Source organism: Leptodactylus fuscus, chromosome 9 (assembly GCF_031893055.1).
Source record: "Leptodactylus fuscus isolate aLepFus1 chromosome 9, aLepFus1.hap2, whole genome shotgun sequence".
NCBI classification, from domain to species: Eukaryota; Metazoa; Chordata; class Amphibia; order Anura; family Leptodactylidae; genus Leptodactylus; species Leptodactylus fuscus.
In genome coordinates, this window is record NC_134273.1 from 80,311,577 (window position 1) to 80,335,401 (window position 23,825).

Here is a 23,825-nt window from a genome sequence, read left to right on the forward strand (position 1 = left end):
AGATGCAGAGCAGGTTCATTTAGTTTCAACATAATAAAGAATATGCTGCATATAATAGAAATTACAGCCTTGACTCCTCACAAGTATAATTATTGTGCAAATAATAAAAACCACTATGTAAAAAGCATTTTCATGTTACCTACCAGTGTCTATCCTCTCTGTAGGCATAAAGCAGAATATTTCTCTCATTATTTAACAAGGCAACAAAAAAATAAAAAAAAAATCAACAACTTTTTGCAAAAATATAGAAATGGTAGTAACATGATATGTCTAGGCAGTTCTATGTAGACAAGCGGCATAATACAGTATATTTAGGGCTCTGTTCACAATGTGCTAGGCATAGCTAAAAATCTCCCACCGTATACATCGGACATATAACCCCAATGTATGTAACTAGATGTCATCTAGCCCCATTGTATGTAACTAGATGTCATATAGCCCCAATGTATGCAACTAGATGTCATCTAGCCCCAATGTATGTCACTGTATGCCATCTAGCCCCAATGTATGTAACTATGCCATCTAGCCCCAATGTATGTCACTGTATGCCATCTAGCCCCAATGTATGTAACTAGATGTCATATAGTCCCAATGTATGTACCTAGATGTCATATAGCCCAATGTATGTAGCTATATGCCATCTAGCCCCAATGTATGTATCTAATGTCATCTAGTTCCATATATGTTCCACTAACCCCTATTGTAATACTGTATATTGTGCAGTACACTTTTTGGAGAGGGTCCTTGTACTGGAAAGAGCTATATTTGGTATATCAATGGACAACAGCCAAGAGAATGGCAGAAGGAAGTGCTTTGGGTGTAATGCTAATCCATAGAAGTCTCTGGATTCATCCAATTACAAGTGTATCGAATAAAGAAAAATGTAAATCCTATCGATATTTGGGGTGACTTTTACTCTTTGGAGGAGGAGTCCAGGAAGTGATAATATAGACCCCACAAATATAGCTCTGATCTCCTCATCATCCAATCTGTCTGGGATGTCATGAAGAGACAGATGGATTGGACAAGCCTACAACCACAGCAGATCTGTGCTTAGTTCTCCAAGATGGCGATGGGAACAACCTCCCTGCCAATACCAGTCTGAGAGATTCACCGTCAGCCCATCACAATGTAAGCCATGACACTGATGTGAACAGAGTCTAAATACGTCCTGTAAAATGAGTCCCTACTGTCATAACATGATACAGTATGTGCAAATTTTTGACCAAGGTGACCATTACCATAGTTTGTTAAATAAACTTTTTCTAGCTTTATCATTATATTATAATTATTATCCCAGCTGAGTACAATCCCCCCCATACACGTCTATATAAAGCCCCTGACAGACATGTCACCCAGCTGAATATGGCTTCTATGCCGAAATAGAATTGTCAACATTCACACATACAAATAGGAGCAAAGTTTCCATAACCTGACAGAACAGTCTTAACAGCAAGTATTAGTTTTCAGTTGAGAAGAATTCATTGTTATTTATACAGGTAACTTCCTGCATCCAGAAAGAGGAACCTACTGCTGTGCGCTACAATAATCTCATATTGAAAGACACAGCGGGGGTGCGCTCCATTCCCGGTGACAGAAGTGCACATTTTTTAACAGATTCACCATAACAAAATAATGTCATACGTTCTGTCAAGCTCGGAAAATACTGAACAAACACTGTTCTTCCCATAAGGGTATAGCAGTTACCCGACAAATCTATAATAAAATCCACAGATATAAACATATAAACAACATAGTCACACACAATAGAGGCAGCCAATGTAGTCGGAACCAGAATTCGAGCGCTAATAAATTTTATAGAACTTTGGCATCGTAGGGCGGGTTCACACTGGGTTTTGGCTCATATTTAAGAAGATCGTCAAACATATGTCCCAGTAGTAGGAAACTCTACGTCTAGGTGTATAGGTCTACCATTCACTAAATAGTTGACGTGGCCTCCATATGAATCCAATTTGAGATTACTTACGCCAATTTTTGGTAGCTCTTGAAACTGACCCCAGCTACGTACTGGTGTAGACTTCCGTTTCTGGCAATACCAGAATTATTAGGAGCTTTTAGTAATGTTCCCCATTGGTATCTTAGATACACCGATGAGTCCTTTCTTATCCTTATTAGCTTGAGAAATCCCGAGATAAGTGACACAAAAGGTCCTGTTGAGCCAAACGGCAATGCAAATTTTAATTTTTCCAAAGCTGATCATCTTCTACTCATCTCGGGATAACCAGAGCCAAGATGAAAGGTAAATGAGGACACCTCTGTATACCCCAAATGTATAGACCAAACACAGTGTGAACTCTTGACTATGATGCTTGGTTCCACCAACTCAACGATCAGGCCAAATTTTTTCCATTGTTAAGAGTATGTATATCATCTGCCTGTATTGTGTGTATGTGCAGGTACATGTAACAACATGGACAATATAAGGTGTACACTCATTTTTTGAGGGCACTGTACATACTTCCTTGAGGGTTAGGCTGGCTGGATGAAAATGTTGGCAATACAAGCATGCAGAAGGGAAGCGCTTAAGAAAGCAGGGCAAAAAATAAACAAACAAAAAACCCAAAATCAAGCAAGATAAGGCTCTTACTGTGCAACAAGCTCGTCAAAGTGTTCATCAGGGCAGTATTTTCGAGGACGGCCTCTCTGAATATGGCGGCCACGTTTAAACTCTTCATCATCAACAGTCCAAACGGACCCATACTCATCCTCTACTCTGATAAAGCACTTATGGAGAGAGAGATTGGTGCGAATGGCACCCTGGGACCAAAGCAGTAGCAACAAGGACAAAGTTGGGAAAAAAAAGGGGGGATAGGCAGAACAAAAAGCAAAAAGATGCAGAGGAACATGGAGCAAAAAGAGGGGGAATGATAGGCAGCACAATGAGCAAAGGGGAAAGGAGAAAACATAACAATGCATAAGCAAATGATCGGTGAGTGTTAATAGGCACTGGCACTAAAAAAGCACCAAGTGATGATGCAGCATACACCAAAGCAAGCAGGGCAGGGGTTCAGTGGGCATACAAAATGGCAGGGATGATGTATAGCGCCTCCCTCTGAGGAAGGTGAAACATTGCGAGTGCACCTCTGTTCCGTTACCACATGAAACCCTCAGGTATCACACACTACACTAAGAAGTTCAAAGGATGGTGGACGTACCCACTGATCTTTTGTGGCCTCCTTTTTTGGAATTCTATTTCATCCACTGTCCATACTGCCCCTTTTACGTTTTCTACTCGCACAAAACACTTGTGTAGACTAAGATTATGGCGCACTGCATTCTGCAGCAGGGACAGGAGAAAAAACATTTAGAGGTGAGCGCTCATCGTCAACAAAAATCATCATCTTCATTTACTTCTCATATATTTCTACAGACAGTCTAAGAATGGGAAGTATCACTAACTCATTGGGTATTCTCCTTATACGGGGCCATATGGACATACAGCTGCTCTCCGCCATACTACGCAAAAAGACAGAAACCCTCTTCTGGTGGAAGCCTCCTCACCCTTATATGTAACTGTCAGTAGGATGATACAGATGGGGCAGGTGATCTGTAAATATGTGAACTTCGGATCTATCACCAGAAGAAGTTAGAAAACCTTTTACATGTATTTTGTATACAGTCAAAACGAGCGGCATAAACAGTAAGCCACATGGCCCCTAATATGGAGAATTTCACAACTGGTGGGTTGTCCATTTAAGAATCATACACGTTGATGAGCTTTTAATGCTGATGAATATTTGTCCAATGCAGAATATTAAATCTATCAGAGTTGTTCGGACTAAAATACATTTTTTAGCAGTGGCAATGACACACAACCCTCAGCATTCTCAGCCCATTCGAGATGTAAGATCTCTTAAAGTATGGTACTTATTTGTGATCTACAGAGTGACTTAATCATGTTTTACTTACCACTTAAATGGGTTTTCCAGGAGTATAACATGGATGGGCTAACCTTAGAACTTGCCAACTATGTTAGATCAGTGGAGGTCCAACCCTCCTGATCATTGGGGTAGTAGGTACTATGGTACCTTAGTGGTTTATCCATCTTTGTGGCGGTGCCTGATACTACAGCTCAGCCCCATTTCTTGAATTGAACCCCTCTGTTCTAATGAATTGAACCCCTCTGTTCCCCTAGAACATCTCTATGTAACAACTGTTCATTCTATCCTTTGGCCATGATCATGACCAAGTCTTCTGACTCATTTCAAAGTTTTTTTCCACCCAAGGAAAAGGAACTTGCCTGAGCTAAAGAATCGTGTACTTATAACAAATTATCAAGACAAATGCTGTATACTTTTCTTTATGATGTCAGAAGATGGCATCAGTAAGAGGTCAATGAATGGGATCCACACAGATCATAGGATATAGATCCACAACAGATCTACTCAACTCAAATCGAGCTCACTATGAGATAAGAAAGTGTAATGACCATCAACCAAAAACTTTGCTTTGTTCTATCTTCTGGTGGATCCTTGTCCACAGCCGTTAACCAAGGCCATCTTGTGACATGATATGTACAAGTACAAACACTCTCGTGTCTCCCTAGCCATATCTCTTTCTCCTAGACCGGGGGATACTGACCCTTTCATACACTCAACACCCACTTAAACTTTTGACCAAGCTGGTCCTCACCTTCCACGTTGCTGCATTGCGTCGGAAGTAAGCAAACATTCGCGTGAACCAGTTGTAGATTTCGTTTAGTGTTAGTTGCTTCTCTGGAGATTCAAGAATTGCCTAAAATCATTTATAATAAAGTACAAGAAAAATAAAAAATACAGCGATGAGCAATTTTTAAGATTTATTTTTGCTAACAGAAAAAAAAAAAATAGAAACTGCAAAAATAGGATTTAAAAAAAAATAAAAAATTCATCTACTAGTCTGGCAAAAATACACATCGATAAATCAAGTCCAGATGTTCCAAAAATGCATCATTTGGCACCAGTAAAAAAAAAAAAAAAAAAAAAAAAAAAAAGCCAGACTTCACAACACGATGCGAGATTAATACCTCTATTTAACAGTTCAATGACAACATTCAAAATGGAATTATCTAATTGTTTTGAGTTTTTATTTCTGTTTCCTGGTAGAAATATTAATTTATCAGTCATTCACAAAGCAGGATCAAAGAAAAATGCAAAACATTTCAGCGGCTGATTACAGCTCAGTAATTATTTAGAGCTCAGATTAATTCTAGGGATCAGAGATTACGGTAGTTTGTGATAATTGACTTGCCATCTTTAAACAGCCTCATTTTCACTGTTGTGTGAAATGAATTTTCTAATAATCACATTGCATTGTAATACTTAATCAAAAGCAATTACGGTAGATATTGCTGTTTTCAAAACTCTCGTACAAAAAAAAAAAAGATTTTTGGATTCGCGCAAATGCCGGAGTTTGACAATGTTTGAATAAACAGGTGGGCGTGAATATTTAAGCAACCCCGACCTAGTATTTCCTAGTATATGGTCAGATTTCATAAGAATATTAGAAATGTTACATAAGTATCACTGGCGAGCTCTTGGATACATCACGAGATGGGACATTCGGATACAGCGCTGTGTGTACAGACCCCGGGAGCTGAAGGAGACTTCACACTACTTTTTAATAATGTGGAAACTCTATGGTATTAATAACTGAATAGTAGCGGTCAGGCCAAAGACCAAGCTTTCCTGAAGACGCGAGAGGCTCGTCCGTCCTCTGGGACCCTTAGGTGATGACCGGCACTAGTACAATCCAGTGCAAAGGAACAGAGGTTGGTGCTAAATTCGATCCATACTGGATAGTGACAAGTGCCGATCATTCACAGTCATCCATCCATGAACGTCAGGCAAACCTGTCCATTCAGTGGTGACCATCTAATGTCAGGGGAAAGGAGGATTGGACTAATGGATTTCAACAAGCCCAATCTTACTCTGCTCAGAGGACAAAAACCTTCTCCAAGAGGCGTCTGAAGCACCTAGGAAAGGACTTACTCCCTTCTACCTATTCAGGAAACAGACATTCTGGCCTGAGCCTCATGTGCATGTCTACAGGAGAACAAGACTAGAGAGGACTCGCTGTCAGCCAACCAACAGCTATGTAATGTGTATGACTAGCCTGTCCGTAATCCACAGGAGAATACGCAGACATATGCTCTGACTCATGGCTAGGGAAGTAAATATGGGGGTCCCAATGTGTTTGTGGTCACATACTCCTGCCCTGTACCTACTTGAATACTAGGTAGGTACATCTGCAAAGTTGTGTCTATTCTGCCTATTTGTTGCAGGACCAGGAGGACAGAGATATGGTCTGTCTAATGCCGGACAGCAACGGATCCCAAGATACCAGATTGACTATAATGGGGTTGATCAGGTGCCCTTTATTTTTCACAAAATTGCAGGATAAAGAAGTGGAGCTGCAGGACTTTTTTGTTTAGTATTTCTGCCAAATGTGAATGTAGCCTATGTAAAGGATAACTGGTGACTTATAGAATACTCTATACATACTGTATAATACTGTAACATATATAATACTCTATACATGAAATGTCTTCAGTACTGGATATAGATCTTAGCCATGCAATATATAGTCCTATCACAGCCACAATGATACTTACCTGCCTAATTAAAGATGCGTACGTGAAGGGGGGTCTGACCTCTGCATTTTTATAAAATTCTTGGTTCTGTGCAATGTCTGCCATTAAAGAAATAGAATTAATTACACAATTTGTATTTATTTGCGATAAGCTTCTGCAGTATTACAGCCCATCTGCTGTAAGTACACATTGAGTAATATTCTGAGACTTCCCCACCTCCATGGCGGTAAGAGTCTACTCTATACATCCATAGCAAGAAGAGATGAACTCACCAGAAGAGATGGGGACGTTGTATTTGTCAGAGTACCGCCTCCGTATGGGTCCCACACTGTGGATGCTGGTGGTAGTGATAACAGATGGTCCCTGGGTTAGAGGAGTGAGTGGTGTCGTTGGGGTGGTGGGTGTATGAGGTAAGCTTTGTGGGGAAGGTTCTGATGCAGTCTTTGAAAGCGTGGCACTGGATACCAGGTTCAGCTGTAGATACAGAACAATAGAAAGTCATGTACAACCAGTTCTCGTAAACCGACCAACCAAACAATATACTTTAGATCTAGACAGGAGGAGAAGCTTTCGATGATCAAAGAGACTATGGATGGAGAGGAACCATCTCAAGATGGCGGAATGGTAGCTGTGAAGCTAGACAAGGTGTAGTGAGTAGGTATGATGGCTCCCACAGTCCTCTCCTACAAGAGGTGGTTGGAACTGGAAGACGATGAGACTAGGAAAGGACAATGATTTATAGTCCTTGGTGTAAACCAACATACGAAGATGAAGCTCATGATATTTTTATGTCCGATTACATTAAGCAGGTTTGGAATACTCTTCAGGAATTGTACCAACAATCCATTTACCGTATGGCCAGAGAGATTTACATACCACACATGGCAACGGCAATCCACCTATAGATCATTGTGACACTCGGAAATGTAAAGCATGACTACACCATGTTAACTATGGGGCAAACTTTAAACAAGCTGCCACCGTATATACGCTATACTTACAAGGCTTTGTACCCCACATGAATTTTAAGTATACACTTTCATTTGTTGATTTAATAGAACGTCAACCCAATGTTTAGATTTCGGAAGAAAAGTGTAAACTCTGCCTCGGTAAATAGCGAGCGGCTCCGGGATTGAAGTCTTGAGCTGGCACATACACATTTAGAGATGCCCTTTACATTAAGCAGAACTCCAATATTAGTTCAAGAAAGTTCACTTGAATTTTTTCTTGTGTGCGCGCGCGCGCGCGCGCGTCGGCAAACCTATTTTTGAGGTCCGTCCAGACCCTATAAATCAAACGCCACATTCTAGAGTGTGTTTAAATTCGGCCATCCGTCAGTCTTATTACTATGTCAGGCTTTTATTTCTTTTTTTTTTTTTTTTTTACAATAAATTAGTTATAAGTAGAATATAGAAAAACTGCACATAACTGTATTAGGGCCATTAAACATAATTTGCCATTCTAACGGTGGAACGGTATAACTGGTGCCAAAAATATGAGGTCATGTTAAGGAAAGGTACAATATATGGTATTAATCACAAGGACCACGGTGTTTCATTAATTGATTCTAAAGAATGGAACCTTATCAGAGTATAATTCTAAAATCAATTCTGTAAAGGACACGGGTCTATCGGCGTGGGGGAGGGGAGGCGACGCTATCTTGTACAAGGAAAGGCAACATTAAAGTGATGGGACTTCTTCGTTCCTTCTATCTTTTAACTCATTTACAAAGAATTTTAGCCAGACAAATCCCGAACTGCGGCTCTTCCCCCATACGTGACCTTTGGAGTTTATCAATATACCTCAACTCGTATTACCAGCCAGTCCTGTGTGTGATACGAGCTGTGATTTAATGATAATCCCCCGAGAGCAGACAAGTAATGCAGCCTTTTAACAGTTTATTATGGAAATGTGTCGCTTTTTTTTTTTCCTCTTGTTAAATAGGATACAGATGTTGATTTTTTTTATCAAGCCGAACAAAGACGCACGTGCGCTTGGTACAATTCCATGCAGTCTGGACGAGTCGCGGGGTGGGGTCCTGTTGTGGTTTACATGTTATGTTGCCCTTTTTTTTTTTTTTTTATAGATCTCAGTAAACTTGTATTACTCACTGAGTGAAGTCGTAATATCATTATTTACAGATGTAGCCAACTTCAAAATGACTTTTAAGGCATTAAAGGGATTGTCAAGGCAAACTTGATAACTCAAGGGGGGCTATAATAAACAAGAACCCCTGATCATCCATTTTGGTGTCAGCTTCCCCCATAAGTGGAACCCTGCAGCCAATCACTCTCCTCAGTGGTCACTGGTGATGTCACTGTTCATAAGTCCAGGGTTAATTGAATATCTTTTTAATTTTTGTCACCACCGGCCTCTCCTTTCCTGAAAAACAGTTGCTAATTACTCAAATTTTCTATTGGTTTTTGTTTAGATTGTCATGGTGCAGTGAGTTATCAGATTGGAGATGGCTGCACCTGTATGAGGCCACCAGAGATCAGGGGACCATACAGCAGGTGTTTAGTAGTTCTACACTGCCTCAAGAGGACAAATTAGGCATTACATAGCTCCTATTGTTCAAAGGGATACCTGTGTAATATGTGGATGGATCTCCTATCACTATTTGTACCAGCTATCCACACCGGATAATTGATAAGGGTCCACAACCAGGCTCCCCAAGTATTAATAGGGTATTTGATAATCGGATTTCTCATTTCCGACAACCCTTAAGTTTTCATCTGACATTCATTAGATCCATCACTGCAAGAATCTCTACAGTACAACATGGCAGCCGCCTCACTACTAGTGTCTACGTCTGCAGTCTTTCCTATAAACAGAGGTTCACGTTAACCCATCAGCTTTAGGATATCTTCACTTTTGCATTGCAAATTTTGTCCACAATGGAAGGCACAGCACTCTACCGAACTCAACATACAATGGATACCATCGAAACACTGTGAACCCCAATAAGTTATAGTTGGGTCCATCGGCTTTGGCAAGGTGTCTTTCATTTCAAGAGGAAAAAAAACACCCTGTATGTAGCGCCATTTTTCCCCTGATTTGCCTCCAAGTTTCTAGATTCTGGTTGCTACCCCTGTAAACCCTCTGGAGTCTGGACATAGGTGTAACTATAAGGCATGGAGAGGTTGAGGTTGCACTTGAAGGGGTTATCCAAACTGATTTTACAAAATTGATTGCCTATGCTTAAGACCATTTAGATCTGCGGGGGTTCAATTGTCAACCCCTACAGATGAACTGTTCCCTGGAGCACGCAGCATAGTTTACTTGCTCTCCACTGCACTACTCATACGTCATACAATTAGTAGAGTTGGTTATCCATACTACAGTGGTGTCCCATAAACTTGAATGGGACACCATTCAACAATGAAGACTGCTACGGCGATAACAGATAATACTATATGTATGATACATGAGGGATACAGTGGCTGGAAAGTAAACCATTCCAGAAGCTGCATGCTCCAGGAAACAGTCAGACCTCACCATTCTAAAACTGATGGCCTGTCTTAAAGAAATTGTAGCAATTTTGTAAAGATGGAAAATCCCTAGAAGTGCAACCTCAACCTCTCTCATTCCCTACACTCACATTGGGATTGCAATCCTAAATGGGGGTCCTCTGCCCTATATGAGGACACCTATAGAATAAATTGCACCTTATAGTTGGGGGCATGTTACCTATTTAGCATGGACTTCAAGATATTCCCTTCAATATATCTGTGCCACTGACTTGCAGAACATTATCCTAAAACCTTATAAACCGCCGGAGTCTGCTGCAGCCATCAATCTGGATGAATACAGTGGATTTCACAAAGAAAACAGGAGGTACGAAAAGGGGCGGAGAGCCAAGTGAAAAGGGTGACTTGACAAATGACACCGATTCGCACCCACCGCTGGGCTGCCACTAACACTAGCCGGGGTAAGCGGCCAATCCGGGCTAATTACCAGATGCAATTGTATTGTAAGGACTCTAATTAGGAGATGCTTATGGAGGTGAACTGAAGATTAAACACTGTATACGAATGACCCAGACGTCAGGGAGAAGAGGGTGCAGGGTGTTGCCGGAATATTTGGTCGAAACAGTAATCGTATGTTCGAGGAGGGAGGCAGCAATATTTGGAATAATAGCTATGAGGTAAACTAATTAAAAGACGGATCCTGGAGGAAGACTGTGGCTTTACTGCAGCTGAGGCTGTTCCAAAACAAAGTGCCAAATCTCAACAGCAAAGCAGCAGTCGAGTGGAAAATGTCTGCCTGACCTCTGCTCCCGCTATTAATTTGCAGGAAAACTAATGACACATATACATATTCCCACAAAATTGTTCTAATTGCTAATTTGCCAAAGGAGCCCAGTTTCCAAATTAAACATGACTGCAATCTGGGAGGAAAGAGAGAACAAAAAGCAGGAGCTGGGAGCGCTGGGCGTTTCATCTTCCACATCTATTTGTAGGCTTAACCCACAATTTGATGAAATGCTGACCTTGTCAATTGCTATTGAAGTGCGTTCTACGTATATATTTTAATACTCTCTTAATTTTTTTTGGATAGCCAGTTTTCATGTGCGGAAAGTTCCTGTGGCTTTATAGAGAAGATGTGAGGAAGAATCCTATAAAATGATCAGCCAGGATGTCAATCACCGAACCATCGGGAAGCCATTTTGGCTTCTGTTTTATTCTGCACTGGGACTCGGCCATAGTAACCCTGACAGAAGTGACTACCATAAAAAGTTATTTAAAGGGGTTTTCCAGGGAGAAATAAAGTTTGCCCATGAATTTCTTGCAGTGGATAAGCTTTATTTCTACTCCATAACCTGGTCCCTGGAACCCCATTTATTAGCTTTACAAAGGAGGCTGAAGGCTTGTTCCTCTGCCCATTCCTCTGCTTGTTCCTCTGCTCGTTCCTCTTCTTGTTCCTCTGCTTCCCCTTGAAAAGAACATTTTTCGATCCCTGGATTGTGAATCCCAATGTGAACTGAAATATTTGGGATTGACTCAAATGAACTTTTATGGAGGAATGAAATCTGACCCATAGATGAAGGCATGGCCGAAATGCATGTAGGCTTTTCCATCGTTCCCCAGAGAGGAGTATGGGTTTCCCAGTTTGTGCTACATTTCTAAATATGATGCCGTATATCCTATCCTTTGCCACCACGTTTCAACTTCTTTGGTACATTTGCTATAACATTCCTCTCCCTATAGGCTTGACCCCATTTCTCACAATGTCTGACTCATTTTGAACTCTCTCTTCTTCTATAAAGTAAACTTAGTTTTTTAGGTATTTTCATTTTGTGTATATTTTGGGCTTATTTTTGGATTTATGCGGTATAATGAAATCTGCATGTGACTAATCACATGTCAGGCAGTCACATGTCAGGGTGACCTGAAGTCATACGTGCCCGGAGTTTTTGTGTTGATAACACAAACCTATGACTTCATGGTAGACAATGGGAAACTAGACTGTAAGCATCACTGGAGACAAGGCCTAGTAAGAGCAAGTTTTGCTTCCACCTAGCAGGGAGGGGGGGCTATATAGTAGACAAAAAAAAATTTAAGGTCTGTATAGGAACCTGTCAGCATCCAGTGGGGATGCCAAACTAAATTCGCTAGAGCAGAAACCAAATAACACCCCAAATACTAGACTCCAAATGTTACCCTTGGTCGTATTTGAACCCAGGTCACCAGTGTTACTAAACACTGAGCCACCAACTATATAACTAACTCAAGACGACTACACTCAATGTTATACCGGTGTCACTAAAGGGATAAAACCAAAATAGTTTTACAGCCATGTGATGAAACCCCAAATTTTTGCAATTTTTTTTTCTTTAACAGACTTTTTTTTATTTATTTTTTTTGTCTCTGCGTCCAATTTGTGAATTATATGTCAATCTAAAGAATATCTTACACTCTTTTCTTGTTGGCTACAACATCTCTATAAAATGATGAATGAGTCATGAGCAATTTTCATAAACAGGCAGTGATGTAAACCCCTAATCAAAATGGATTTCCATTAACCGTCCCGCTTAGTACACATAATTGTATCTTTTTTGTTTTTCCTAAATGTATTACACAAGAAGGCTAGCCAGAGATCAGGAGGACGTGCTTATATCTTTACTAAAATAAAGATGTTTTAACCCTTTTAAGGGGCGTAGCATCATCCGAACACACCACCCATACCAACAAAATTTGCCAGCCCGGTGTTCTCTTGCATGCTCCAGGGCACAAATTTCTGCTATTAGCCGCGCCAGTCTGCTTAGGGTCAGAATTGATGATTTAATTGCGCTGAAATTCTGGGCTTTAATCTCTAAACATTGGAGACTGTAGCATGGAAAGATAGGCGGTTATACACGGCGAGATGGCAATTTTAAAAGGGACAACTCCTGTCATTTGAGGACACTGGGAAAAAAAAAAATTCCAGTGTTTTTGTAAGTGACTTACAAATTTGTAATACTAACATTCTGCATTTAATACATGGATGATCTATTATTTTAAATTCATTATGGCACTGACTATTTTTGAATTTTTATGTATATTTTAATTATAAATTGTTACAAATGTTATGTATATTTTAATAATTTATAATTTTTGTATTTTAATTTCAGTTTTTTTTTTAAATTTATGTATATTTTAAATTATAATATTTTTGAATTTTTATGTATATTTTGGGGTTAAAATAATCTAAATATTGCAAGAAACAAAAACATTACCCTTTTTTTCCCCTAAAAATCTCGTAGCCAATTACACCCGCAAAAAAAAAAAAGCTAACTTAAAATAAATGAAAGTTTTATTCCTCTTTTTGAAATAATGGTTTTGCTGATTTGCAGGAATATTAAAGATAAATGTAACCCATATAACTCCACCATTTAATGTTACATGACCACATAACCAATGTTCCGGCGTAGTTTTATGGGGCATTTAATTGCCGGCGCTTATTTCTATTTATCATATATTTTTGTTTCTTTTTTTTCTTTGGCAAAAATATACCCTTAATTGCTTTCCGCATAGAGTGAATAGAAATCCAGTACACAGAATGGAATATTTAACCAAGCATTTGATTTGAAAATGTTATTTTAAATGTTTTAGGTCAAGTCTGAATTGGTGCACTGTCGGAAAAACTTAATTACTGCTCAGCCATTAGAAAAAAATTATATTGCCTCTTTCATGGATGACAGTTGTGTGACGTCTGGGAATACTGAAAAAGCAATTATTCCCCCGATACAATATACAAAATGTTGTTGACAACTTTTCTAATTAAAATATAGTTCTGGGTTTTTATGGACACCTGAAGCATCCAATGGAGGCAAATGATGAACTGTTCATTCCGATGTAGAATTCGAGACACAAAAAGTCTGCAAAAAATTCTATTCCCTGCTCGGGCCTAGGTACACAGTTAGAAAAAAACATCAGAGATTCATATGACAATGGTTATAGTCTATAGTTCCCACTCACGGCTTTGGGTCATGCCCCAAAATATTGGTATATGATAACTTTGCAACCCACTGTCTCCCAAAACTCATCGGCATTTGTAACGTACAGCCCGTACTGCAAAATGACAAAGTTGGTCAACTCTTATATTACACTCGCAATACAACTTGACTGTGAGTTGTGAAGTGGAGTCGTCTCACATTGACAGCTGACAAGATTATGGAAACCTGCAAATAACCAGAACTCTACAGAACAGTTCTTATACATTCCTTGCAGAAATCTACAATATGTAACACGGTATTAGTATGGCAAGCACCAGTGTCATTGTTATGTATGTACTAGTTACTAAACATTATTGGTTCAAGTCAATCCACTCTAAAGTTGCCTACACACACAGATACATATAAGGTTTTTGGTTGTTGTTAACTAAGAAATCAACTCCCCCTATTGTAAGACAGCCTGGCTCAGGCTCTGACTAAGTCTCTGTTTCCGACTCCTTTATAATTGCCCGAAAGCCACAGTCAGACAGAAGCTGTAAAACTCCTCTCATTCAGGAAAAAGTCAGTGACTCTATGAAAGTAAACTAGTAACAAGCTATGCCTTCCAAGCTGGAGTTGGTAACTTCAACCTCGACTGTCCGTAACACCGAATCCACCTCCATCTTCACAGCCCTGCATACAGCAGATTAATCTCAGAAAGCCCCTTAAAGATTTTATAAGTTAAGGAGGATGAAGGATGTTATGTCGATCATCTACAACCAATGGGTCCGGTCATGCATTGCATTCTTCTACCAGGGAATCATGGCCACCATTCAAACAAGTGGCCGACCAGGTAGTCCTGTGTATGGACGGTCAGATCTAGTAGAGCACTGGAGGGATGTAGCTATAGCAGGTAAAAAGCTTACAGCAACACCTTATTGGGGTGCCTGAGGGGCTCTAATTGCCCATCTGCCAGTATTATATTATGGCCCTTTTATAGATTTTCCAAGAGCTTCAAGTTCATCTCTGTTCTTCATTCAGGCTAAGAGGAGGGTCTCCAACCCCGTCCATAACTTTCATATGCCAAATAGAAGATATCAAAATGGTGGTTATCAGGTGAGCTCTAGTTATTTGAGCATTCATCTCATATCCCTAAGAAGAGCAAAAGGAATCTAAACCACTTTTGAAAAAAATCCCATATCATGTCAAAAAGTTACAATGCCTAAAACGAACAAAAACTCTCAATACTTCACTTCGCCATCCAAGAAGAATATAACAAGCCAAACTCCTAAATTAAATTTTTACTAGTCTTGTTATTCTGACTGTCGAACATATTTTATATCTGTCTCAACTCTCTCATAATTGAAAATTATCAGATGAGCCTATAAAATATTCCATACAGCAATCTCAAAAGACCATACGAGTCGAGCCGACAGCCACCAAACAATGCGGCACTCTACTCACCCTTAGAAAAATGGAAGGAAGAAAAAAAACTTCAACATAAGAAAAAGGTTTGGAGTTGATTGCCTGCAAGCGAAGACACTTTCATATACAAATGTGATTTTTCTTCCCCCCACTCTCCAAAGGGTGGTACAACCATAAATTTACATAGACTAATCCAAACAATCTGTGCATCTGACAATAGCAAACCTCACACAGGCAGTCTATTGTCGGTTTACATATCAGTGAGCTTTATGTTCGCTTGTAACAACGTTCAAGCTGTCAAAGGTTCGCTTTGGACTCTAAATAAATGGTTATAAAAGTGCTGTGCGGAAATATTAGACTTTCCTCAAAAGAAAGCCCGCTGTGTATGAATTCCAAAGCTATTCATTTTTCAGTCAAAAATATGCATGCCCGTTTGCTTATAATAAAGAAGCAGTGTGCGGAGCGAGCGGGGAAGATAATATTAACCTATCCACAAAAATATGATACAAAAAGTTCAAAAATAAATTTACCGGGAGGTCCCGAGCAAAGAGAATGGGCCTAATGTAAGGAGCAAAAATAAATAAATTGGGGGCGACTTCACTTTCACCTACAAGTTACCTTGAGGAACTAGTAAAACCATCCATACACATTAGATTTAGGTAACTGGAGTATGTATTTTTCAATTACTTAAAGGGTTAGTCCACCATATTCAGGCTAAGCCTAGTCAGATGGGTTCACCTTTGGGGCACTTGGCTATCAGAAGAATAGGGGCCTTGTGATCCTCAGATGCAATGGTGGCACGCTTGTGGTCCTTGCTCTATGGAAGTCAATAGGAGTTATAGCTAGAAGCAGGCAGACGGTCTATAGGGAGAGCTGCCATACTGAATCAATGAATGGGGTTACTAAGACCATATTGTTATATATAGGTGACCATAGTGTATATCAATGTGTACAAAGAGGCTCCTGCCAATACTCGGCGACTTGGTTGAGTGAGTCAATAAATTATATCAGATTTGGTGATACCAAATCACCAAATGATCTGATCTAGACCAGATAAAAAACATCAAATATATTGTATTAAAAAACTTTGACTGCAATATCATTGCACATAAGACACTTACAGGTTGGGGACTTGCTTTGGGTTCTGTTGACTTCACATGTAAATGCGTCATCATGGCTTGCAACCGTTCTTTGTCTTTGGAAAGCTGTAAAGTAGGAAAATAAGTCGGTGAATAAAACATTGGTTTTCTACTTTGAACCTTTGCAGATCTTACAAATAGTATATTATTATTCTATATTTTACAAATCACATAGTTACCAGTAACAGAATGCATATGTATATGGTGTGTGTGTGTATATATATATATATATATATATATATATATATATATGTGTGCCAACTAGTAACAGCATACAACACCTATATGCATATCTACATATATCCACTGTTCACATTGCGTTAGTCTTACTCCCTTCTGTCTGTCTCCTGCTTCTTGCTAATCTACCAAATTTGCATTAAGGGACAAATAGAAATGACTATGACTGCGGGATCAGACTACGCAGGCCTTGTTTGTAGTCTGTAATCATGGAGACACATAGGTCTGCAGAGGATTGGGAGACACAAAACGGCGAGTCATTATTCAGCAAGGATAGTCGCTTCATTCTCAGTCTTAGATGCATTTTTAGTTGTGCGTACAGACCAGTTACAGATCTTAGTCTCTGTTTTTATAATGCCTGAAGGTCTAATGACCGGCTAAATAGTCCGCCCGGCCGCCTGAACCTACAAGTAAATGTCAGCGTGCTAGTAATGGCCGGGCTGATAAACACTTTCTATATGCTCTGCACTCGATTCTCCAGAAATGTCTTGGAAGACATTGAAATGATCCTGAAAAGCAGATAATGAATCTTGCTGGGGGGCGATATGGAGTGCGCCTCGTCACCTGAAGCTTCAATTTAAAGCATATCAGTATGTGACCCTAACAAGATCTAGGAATGGAATCATTGCGACAACCATTTTATTTGTATTCTCTTCCACCGAATTGATTCCACGAAATGACTTTTAGAATTCTCAAAAGGAGCCGCCTCCGTGGTCTCTGCTCATTACATAATATCAACGCCTTGCGAATCAGATATTCTGTTGTACTGACTCTACAGGCAACGCCTAAAGATCATGCTTTGGTGATTTTATTAAAAAATAATAATAAAAAAAATTGCAAAAATATTGGTTGTAATAAGAGACAAAAAAAATAATCACTGGGAATGAAAAATGAGCAATCCTACTCGATCTTGCCGGAGAGTCCACGGCTCAAGACTTCCTTCTATTTTGGCTTAATCGGTGGTGGAAAGCCATGGAAGAGAGCCGGAAAATGAAGAGGAATCCAAGGCAGATGTCCACCTCAAATTCCTCTTCATTGTCTGACATATGAACAGGGCACAATCCTAAAATAACCATACGTCAATTTATATAGTAATGTCATCTGAAATGAACAATGCCCAAATGGTAAAGTGACCGATGAGAAGTATACAGGGGTGGATTGACCCACCAGAGTACCAGTGGATCCATGAACTGGGCACAAAATTAGAAGTCTAGTAGTAGACCACTCTATTTGGAACCAGTCACTTGACATTAGGGTATATCCATTAGACCTTATGGATGACGTGTCTTGTGTATCGTCATGTTCTGTATGGCTAGAAGTGGATCCTCATTTCATCTGCCGTTGCCAAGAATAGTTACTCCTACACTACCACTGAAGAAAGCTACACCATTATCATAGTGCCCCAAAAATTGTAGTATTACACTATAGCCAAAAATATCAATGGCCATTCAAGTAATAGAAGGATTCCTAGAACTCTTATAGGGAGGCTCAGGATCAGGATCCTGCTCGATGAAGATGTCCTCTAATGGAGCATGGAACAAGCATCGTCTTCAAGCCACAACTTGTTTTAAGATGACCTATCCTTTTTTGACCTTTCTATGGAACTTTCCATCTCAATATTAGAAAAGTACTCAAATTTTTTTTTACATTTTCAAAAAAACTGTGCTGTTGTTAAAGCTCCTCCCATTCTGCTAGCACAACAAAAGTGAATAAAAATATAAAATTGCATCGACCTGTACCAATATGGATACAATGTAATGGTATCTTTTAATTATCGGGAAATATAACACTCCACTCCTTAGAGTCTGTCCTTCTTCTACCTACACAGTTATATCTGCTATTGCTGAGCAAGTGGTCAGTTGTACATAAAAATTGTAAATTTGTAGCATATTTTTGGGTTTAGTAATGGTTTAATGTTTAACGTATTTCAGATGCTGCTGAGCATCGGAAACGACGGGCAGAAATATATTTTTTGCGAGGCATCAGCAAGAAAAGTTAATTGAACTTGTGCATGCAGAATGGCCTCAATAATAGACCTTCACCACCGCCATGGCGTGGAGCGGAGGACTGATACCTGATCATGATTCCACCGCATACATTATTACATTGTACAACCATTCTGCATAAAATTAATTTAAGTGAAAGAATGCATGAACAATACATGAGGAAATTATGAGACATTATTACGCCTCGGGTCATCGTATACCACTTGCCTTAATGTGGCCGTTCTCGTTGATTATTGCCATTAGTAAGTCATGACTGTATAGATCGCTATGTATTGTTAAGGAGACCATATATTTAACTATAGGGTAAGACATGTTTATTACAGCTAGAATTTGGGAGGACTTATGTGAGAGGCGCCTTCTGTTGATGTTGGGAACAGAAAAACATTCTCAATGTTTTCTACAGGCGTTCTTGTCTATGGGTGGTGAATATTGCACAGAGCAAATGATGGTACGAGCCAACATTTACCTAATGAGTATGGGAACTCTAGAGGTCCTCCAAGAATAAAATACTGAAGGCCTATGCTTGGAGTAGGTCATCTGATTGATGGGCTACTGACTTCATGGAACCCAACAAGTCAAATCTTACACTATGTGAAAAAAAGCAAAGCCCACAGGAAAAAGTGGCATTGTTTTTGGAAGAAGGCAGACATGCGTGATGGGCCATGAATACTGTAGTCCCAAAAAAATCAGTTTAAGGTTGGGGCAAACAATTGCCTAATGTTAGTTTACACACCACTGGCCAACTACATATCTATAACATCTTGGGGTAATCTTCGCTCCCTTTACCCAAAGTATTTCTGTTACCCCGAATTCACCCATGAAACTTGGTCTGTGTGTTGGCTGAATTTGCCTGCCTTAACATCAAGTCAGAAGACTCCTAACATAATAGTGGTCATTGAGAGGTGGGGACTTCTAGCATCCCAAATATAATGTCCTATGCTGGTTCTAGTCCGGGACCATATATCAGTGTGAGGCTCCTACTACCTTAGATACTATACTACTAGGAATCCCTCTCCCGCCATACTGTTTAGGCCAGTTAGTCCAGGCAACGCACAGACCGAGTCATGTAAATGCAGGGTTACTCCAACCTCCTTAGCCACAATTGGCCATACATATACTTTTTGCTGTTAGAAGAATTTGCTAAACCAAATGTAACAGAAGTCTAATTTTTTATATATATATGAAAATGGTTATCAATAAAAAAAATTCATAAAATAAATGAAATTCAAAATTAAATCCTATTAAAAATTCTATATTCTAATAACGGGACAGCATAACCACTTTTTTTTAAAAAAAAAAAAAAAGAATTGCAGTTTGACCAAAAATTCTTGTAAAATTAACCCTTTTTTAAAGTTGAATAATTGGAAATGACCATTTATGACAACAATAAAAAAAACTACTAGTAGTAGTAAAAATTCGCCCGAGAAATAAGATGTTTGATGTATTCTTTCCACTCTAAAATATCAGCTGTAAATCTTAATAAAAGTGCATAATTGCTTGGTGTGTGGTTGGCTTCCATTTATATGACCACATCGCCAACTTCCTCCTGTAATTGTTTCTGCAAGACTTGATAATTTACGCTTCACACTACGATACTGGGAAATAAATTAGGCCATACTGGGTTAATGAAGAGTACAGTGGGAGGGAAGTAAGAAAGAAAAGGCCCAGAATTCATGTAGGAGCCAAAATGACACAAGACAAATTGAGATAGGAATTAAAATGTTACGTAATTAAAAAGATATATGCTTTTTTTTACAGAGGGATAGCAACAACAGAAAGTTTAAGTCTGTTTTTGCAGATATTTCTCGGTGACTATTTGAAGCTGCAAATGACTTTAAACTCTGTAAAATTCCAAATGTAATTATCTTCCCTATTTAGCCCAGGGCCCTCTATATATCTTCATACCGCCGCCTTGCATACAAAGCAGCCATTTCATTCAAAGGCAACTATGCAACATTGAGCATAATCAGAGTTCGCCACAAGCCCATGAAATGATGGGGTTAATTCCCCACTTTTTTGCCAAGGCACGATGGCAGCCAACCGGGCCAACTTTGTTAAATTGGAACAAAACATAATCTACAAACTCCATTGTTAAGATATGTTTTAACCATGAAATTTATTATGAAAATAATTTGCATCAGTGACGGCTTATCTCACTTTATGGCACCTACAAAGAGTCACCTTCCCCTTCTGACAGACATAGCGATGGCCATTTTAATCGTTTTTGCAATGGAATGAGCAGAAGTGTTCTCAAAAATCTGATTAATAGGTCAGATGGTAAAAGTGTGGCTTATATATGACTCCACCTCCTTGTACCCTTCTCAGTTCATTTTGAGTTGAAGACTTGAGTAATACTTAGATATATTGGTTGCTATGAATGGGACGGACCCGAAGAGGTCCAAAAAGTCCCTTTGCCCCATATAAGAAGACAAGTACTTTGGATTTCAGTCCAATTGGTTCAGACTAGGTCTCCATTTCTGGGAAGGCATTACATTAGAATGTCATGAAAAAGTGTTCTCATGCAGGTAGGTCTGTAGGAACTGGTCTGTCTCAAATTATACAGTCATTCTCAATGTGAAGGTAAAACAGGTAAACAATCACGTCATTGCCATCCCCATCTCAGCCACCATTATTAAATTGAATCCCCACGTTGCGGAAACACAGCTGTTTTTGTTGCGGTTTTTTGAGCCAAAGTCTGAGATGGACTTTGCAGAAGGTAGAAGTATAAGAACTTCCTATATCTCCCATTCCTTTTGTAGCCATCCTTGGCTTTGGCTCAAAAACTGCAAGAAAAAAAAGCTGAGTTTCCGCAACATGGGGCCTTAACCTTAATCGGATTTTTTAATTCCAACTTTAGGTGGAAGATGGAGGATGGAAAAATGTCTATATTAAGGTGCTGATACAGATCAAACAACTCTTGACTGAAAGTTAGTCCACCTAATTACCCCATAAACATGCATGCTCGGCTCAGCCACTGGGCAATGAGGAATAAGTTGTTTCCAGGCCATCACATCAGTGTCTTATCTCCCATAGAAACAAAGGATCAAGCATGCTGAAATCCAACATGCCTGATCATTCATTACATCGCTTCTGTCATCTGAGAATACTTGCTAACTTTTCAAAGTTGGCCTCTGGAATACCCAGCGTGCTATGGCACCCTCTCAGTAAAACCCTGCTTTGTCTGGGACATTACAAACCCCTTTTTGTTACAGGTCGCACCCCTATTTAATGGTGTGTACATGAATTGTGCTGTTCCAGGATGCCGGGAGGTCGACTCTTTTTACAGGAGCCTTCCTAACGTTTTAGGATAGTTGCCAAGCTTGCATTTTGAGAGAGTCAGATGGCCCCAATACACATTAGATTGTTGGCCGATCCTTCCAAAATCAAGGAATTTGGCTAAGTTTGTCTACGGTGTATGAGCACAAATGACTATAATAGAATAAATGTGTAATAAATTCACTGTACACAGTCAACCCCAGATAGGCAATAGCAAAAAAATACAAAAAAAAAAAAAAACCTACACCGGACCCGCTCTTGTACAATGTAGGTCGTCTGCAGAGTCTAAACACCAATGGAATAAACCATGATGGCCTTCAATTATTGCAAGAATACATTCATTTAGAAACTGGTTATATTTTGTTAAATTATTCCTTTAACATGCAAATGTAAGACAAATCTAATTTTCTTTATTCGAGAGGATTCAAATATTCATGACAATCGGTAACTGGCGTAGAAAAAAAAATAAAAAATTAGAGTCTCCGTCCCAGTAAATTTAAATTAAAAAAAAACAAGGAGGCAGCGAAACGATGGCGGGTTTTACCTGTAACTCTAATTGCTGTACAACTTGCATCTGAACTCGACACTGAGCCGTGCTCCTGTCATCCAATGCATGCTCACTGTTGAGATGTCTGTAATGATAGAAGAGAAGATAATGAAGACCAGATATCCAACATTCCCCAAGTTCAACAATGATTTAGGGCTTGGTCTAAACGATGCAGTCTGCTCATCACATGGCATGTAAAAATAAATTACAACACAACGAAAATCAGCAGCGAAAACAAGAGGGTGCATGTGTCTTAGTCTCTTGCGGGGTGAAGAACAGTTTTTGTGCATGTGGATGATTTTTCGAGCGTTGTTGAGTTGAAAGATTTTAACAAGATCTTCATCCAGTCGATGACATTAAAGGTGTGTATAGCAAGATAGGGTACAAAAAAACTCAGACAATAAATCAAAGAAAATGAATTCCTCAAGTAAATGATAAATCTTAGTATGATCATGCTCGGAGAGATGGTAATTTTTTTTATATCCACCTCCGTCTTCTTCCATGAAGGCGTTGTTCTCAAGAACAGCATCAACTCTGCCCTGGTCTACAATGGGGCCAATACTAGGCCGGGCCATGAACTAGTGTCTAAAGACAGAGCCCTTTATGGAGGAAGACAGAGGTCAATATAAAAAAAATGTACATGTCCTTGAACATCGAGTGAGATCTCATACCAAGGCCTGAGGCATTACTGCTACATCTCCATGAATGGTCTAACACAGTCTATCAGGCCATTGTTAGTTCCTTTCGAGATCAATGCTGATGAACAACTTCAGTCTCATATTCCTAGTGTTCACAAGATAATATAATTTTGAAGGGCCCACCTTCCAAGAACCTTCTCGGAAATAGGCCATGGTAGCCTTCAAATCTGTGTTTTTATGGACCATTATATGTTAGAGCCTGGGCCCATCAGTGGATCCTCTAGACCTCCAGTGGGTCAGTTGGATACAGTTGATGATATCCAAAAAGGTTCCACCTTCCTAAAATGTTACACTCTCAATGATGCCAGCCCCTTGACCTCGTGTTGCCATACTATGCTAAACCTATTGGGCATTCCCAGTGCCTGATGGCGGTCATGTGCAATGGCATGGTCCACTATCATAATTACTGTAAACCATGCGTTATCATAGTAACCAACACTTTACACACATTCCCTTTGTAAAAAGAAGTCAACATTGGAATCCATCTTCTG

General features: G+C 39.5%; 1 protein-coding gene across 10 annotated transcripts in view; it reads right to left on the minus strand.

The window, feature by feature from the left end:
* FOXP1 (forkhead box P1) overlaps positions 1-23,825 on the minus strand; it is a 497,110-nt gene that overhangs the window by 10,305 nt on the left and 462,980 nt on the right. For 8 of the 10 annotated variants that reach the window (XM_075287502.1, XM_075287498.1, XM_075287500.1 and 5 more), the window contains 7 exons: positions 22,634-22,721; positions 16,553-16,636; positions 6,865-7,066; positions 6,614-6,690; positions 4,654-4,755; positions 3,177-3,298; positions 144-158 (listed from right to left, as the gene is read on the minus strand). In XM_075287502.1, coding sequence (XP_075143603.1) covers positions 144-158; positions 3,177-3,298; positions 4,654-4,755; positions 6,614-6,690; positions 6,865-7,066; positions 16,553-16,636; positions 22,634-22,721 — 690 coding nt within the window. The remainder of the gene's footprint in view (positions 1-143; positions 159-3,176; positions 3,299-4,653; positions 4,756-6,613; positions 6,691-6,864; positions 7,067-16,552; positions 16,637-22,633; positions 22,722-23,825) is intronic. The other 2 variants (XM_075287504.1, XM_075287503.1) reach the window with 1 other exon arrangement.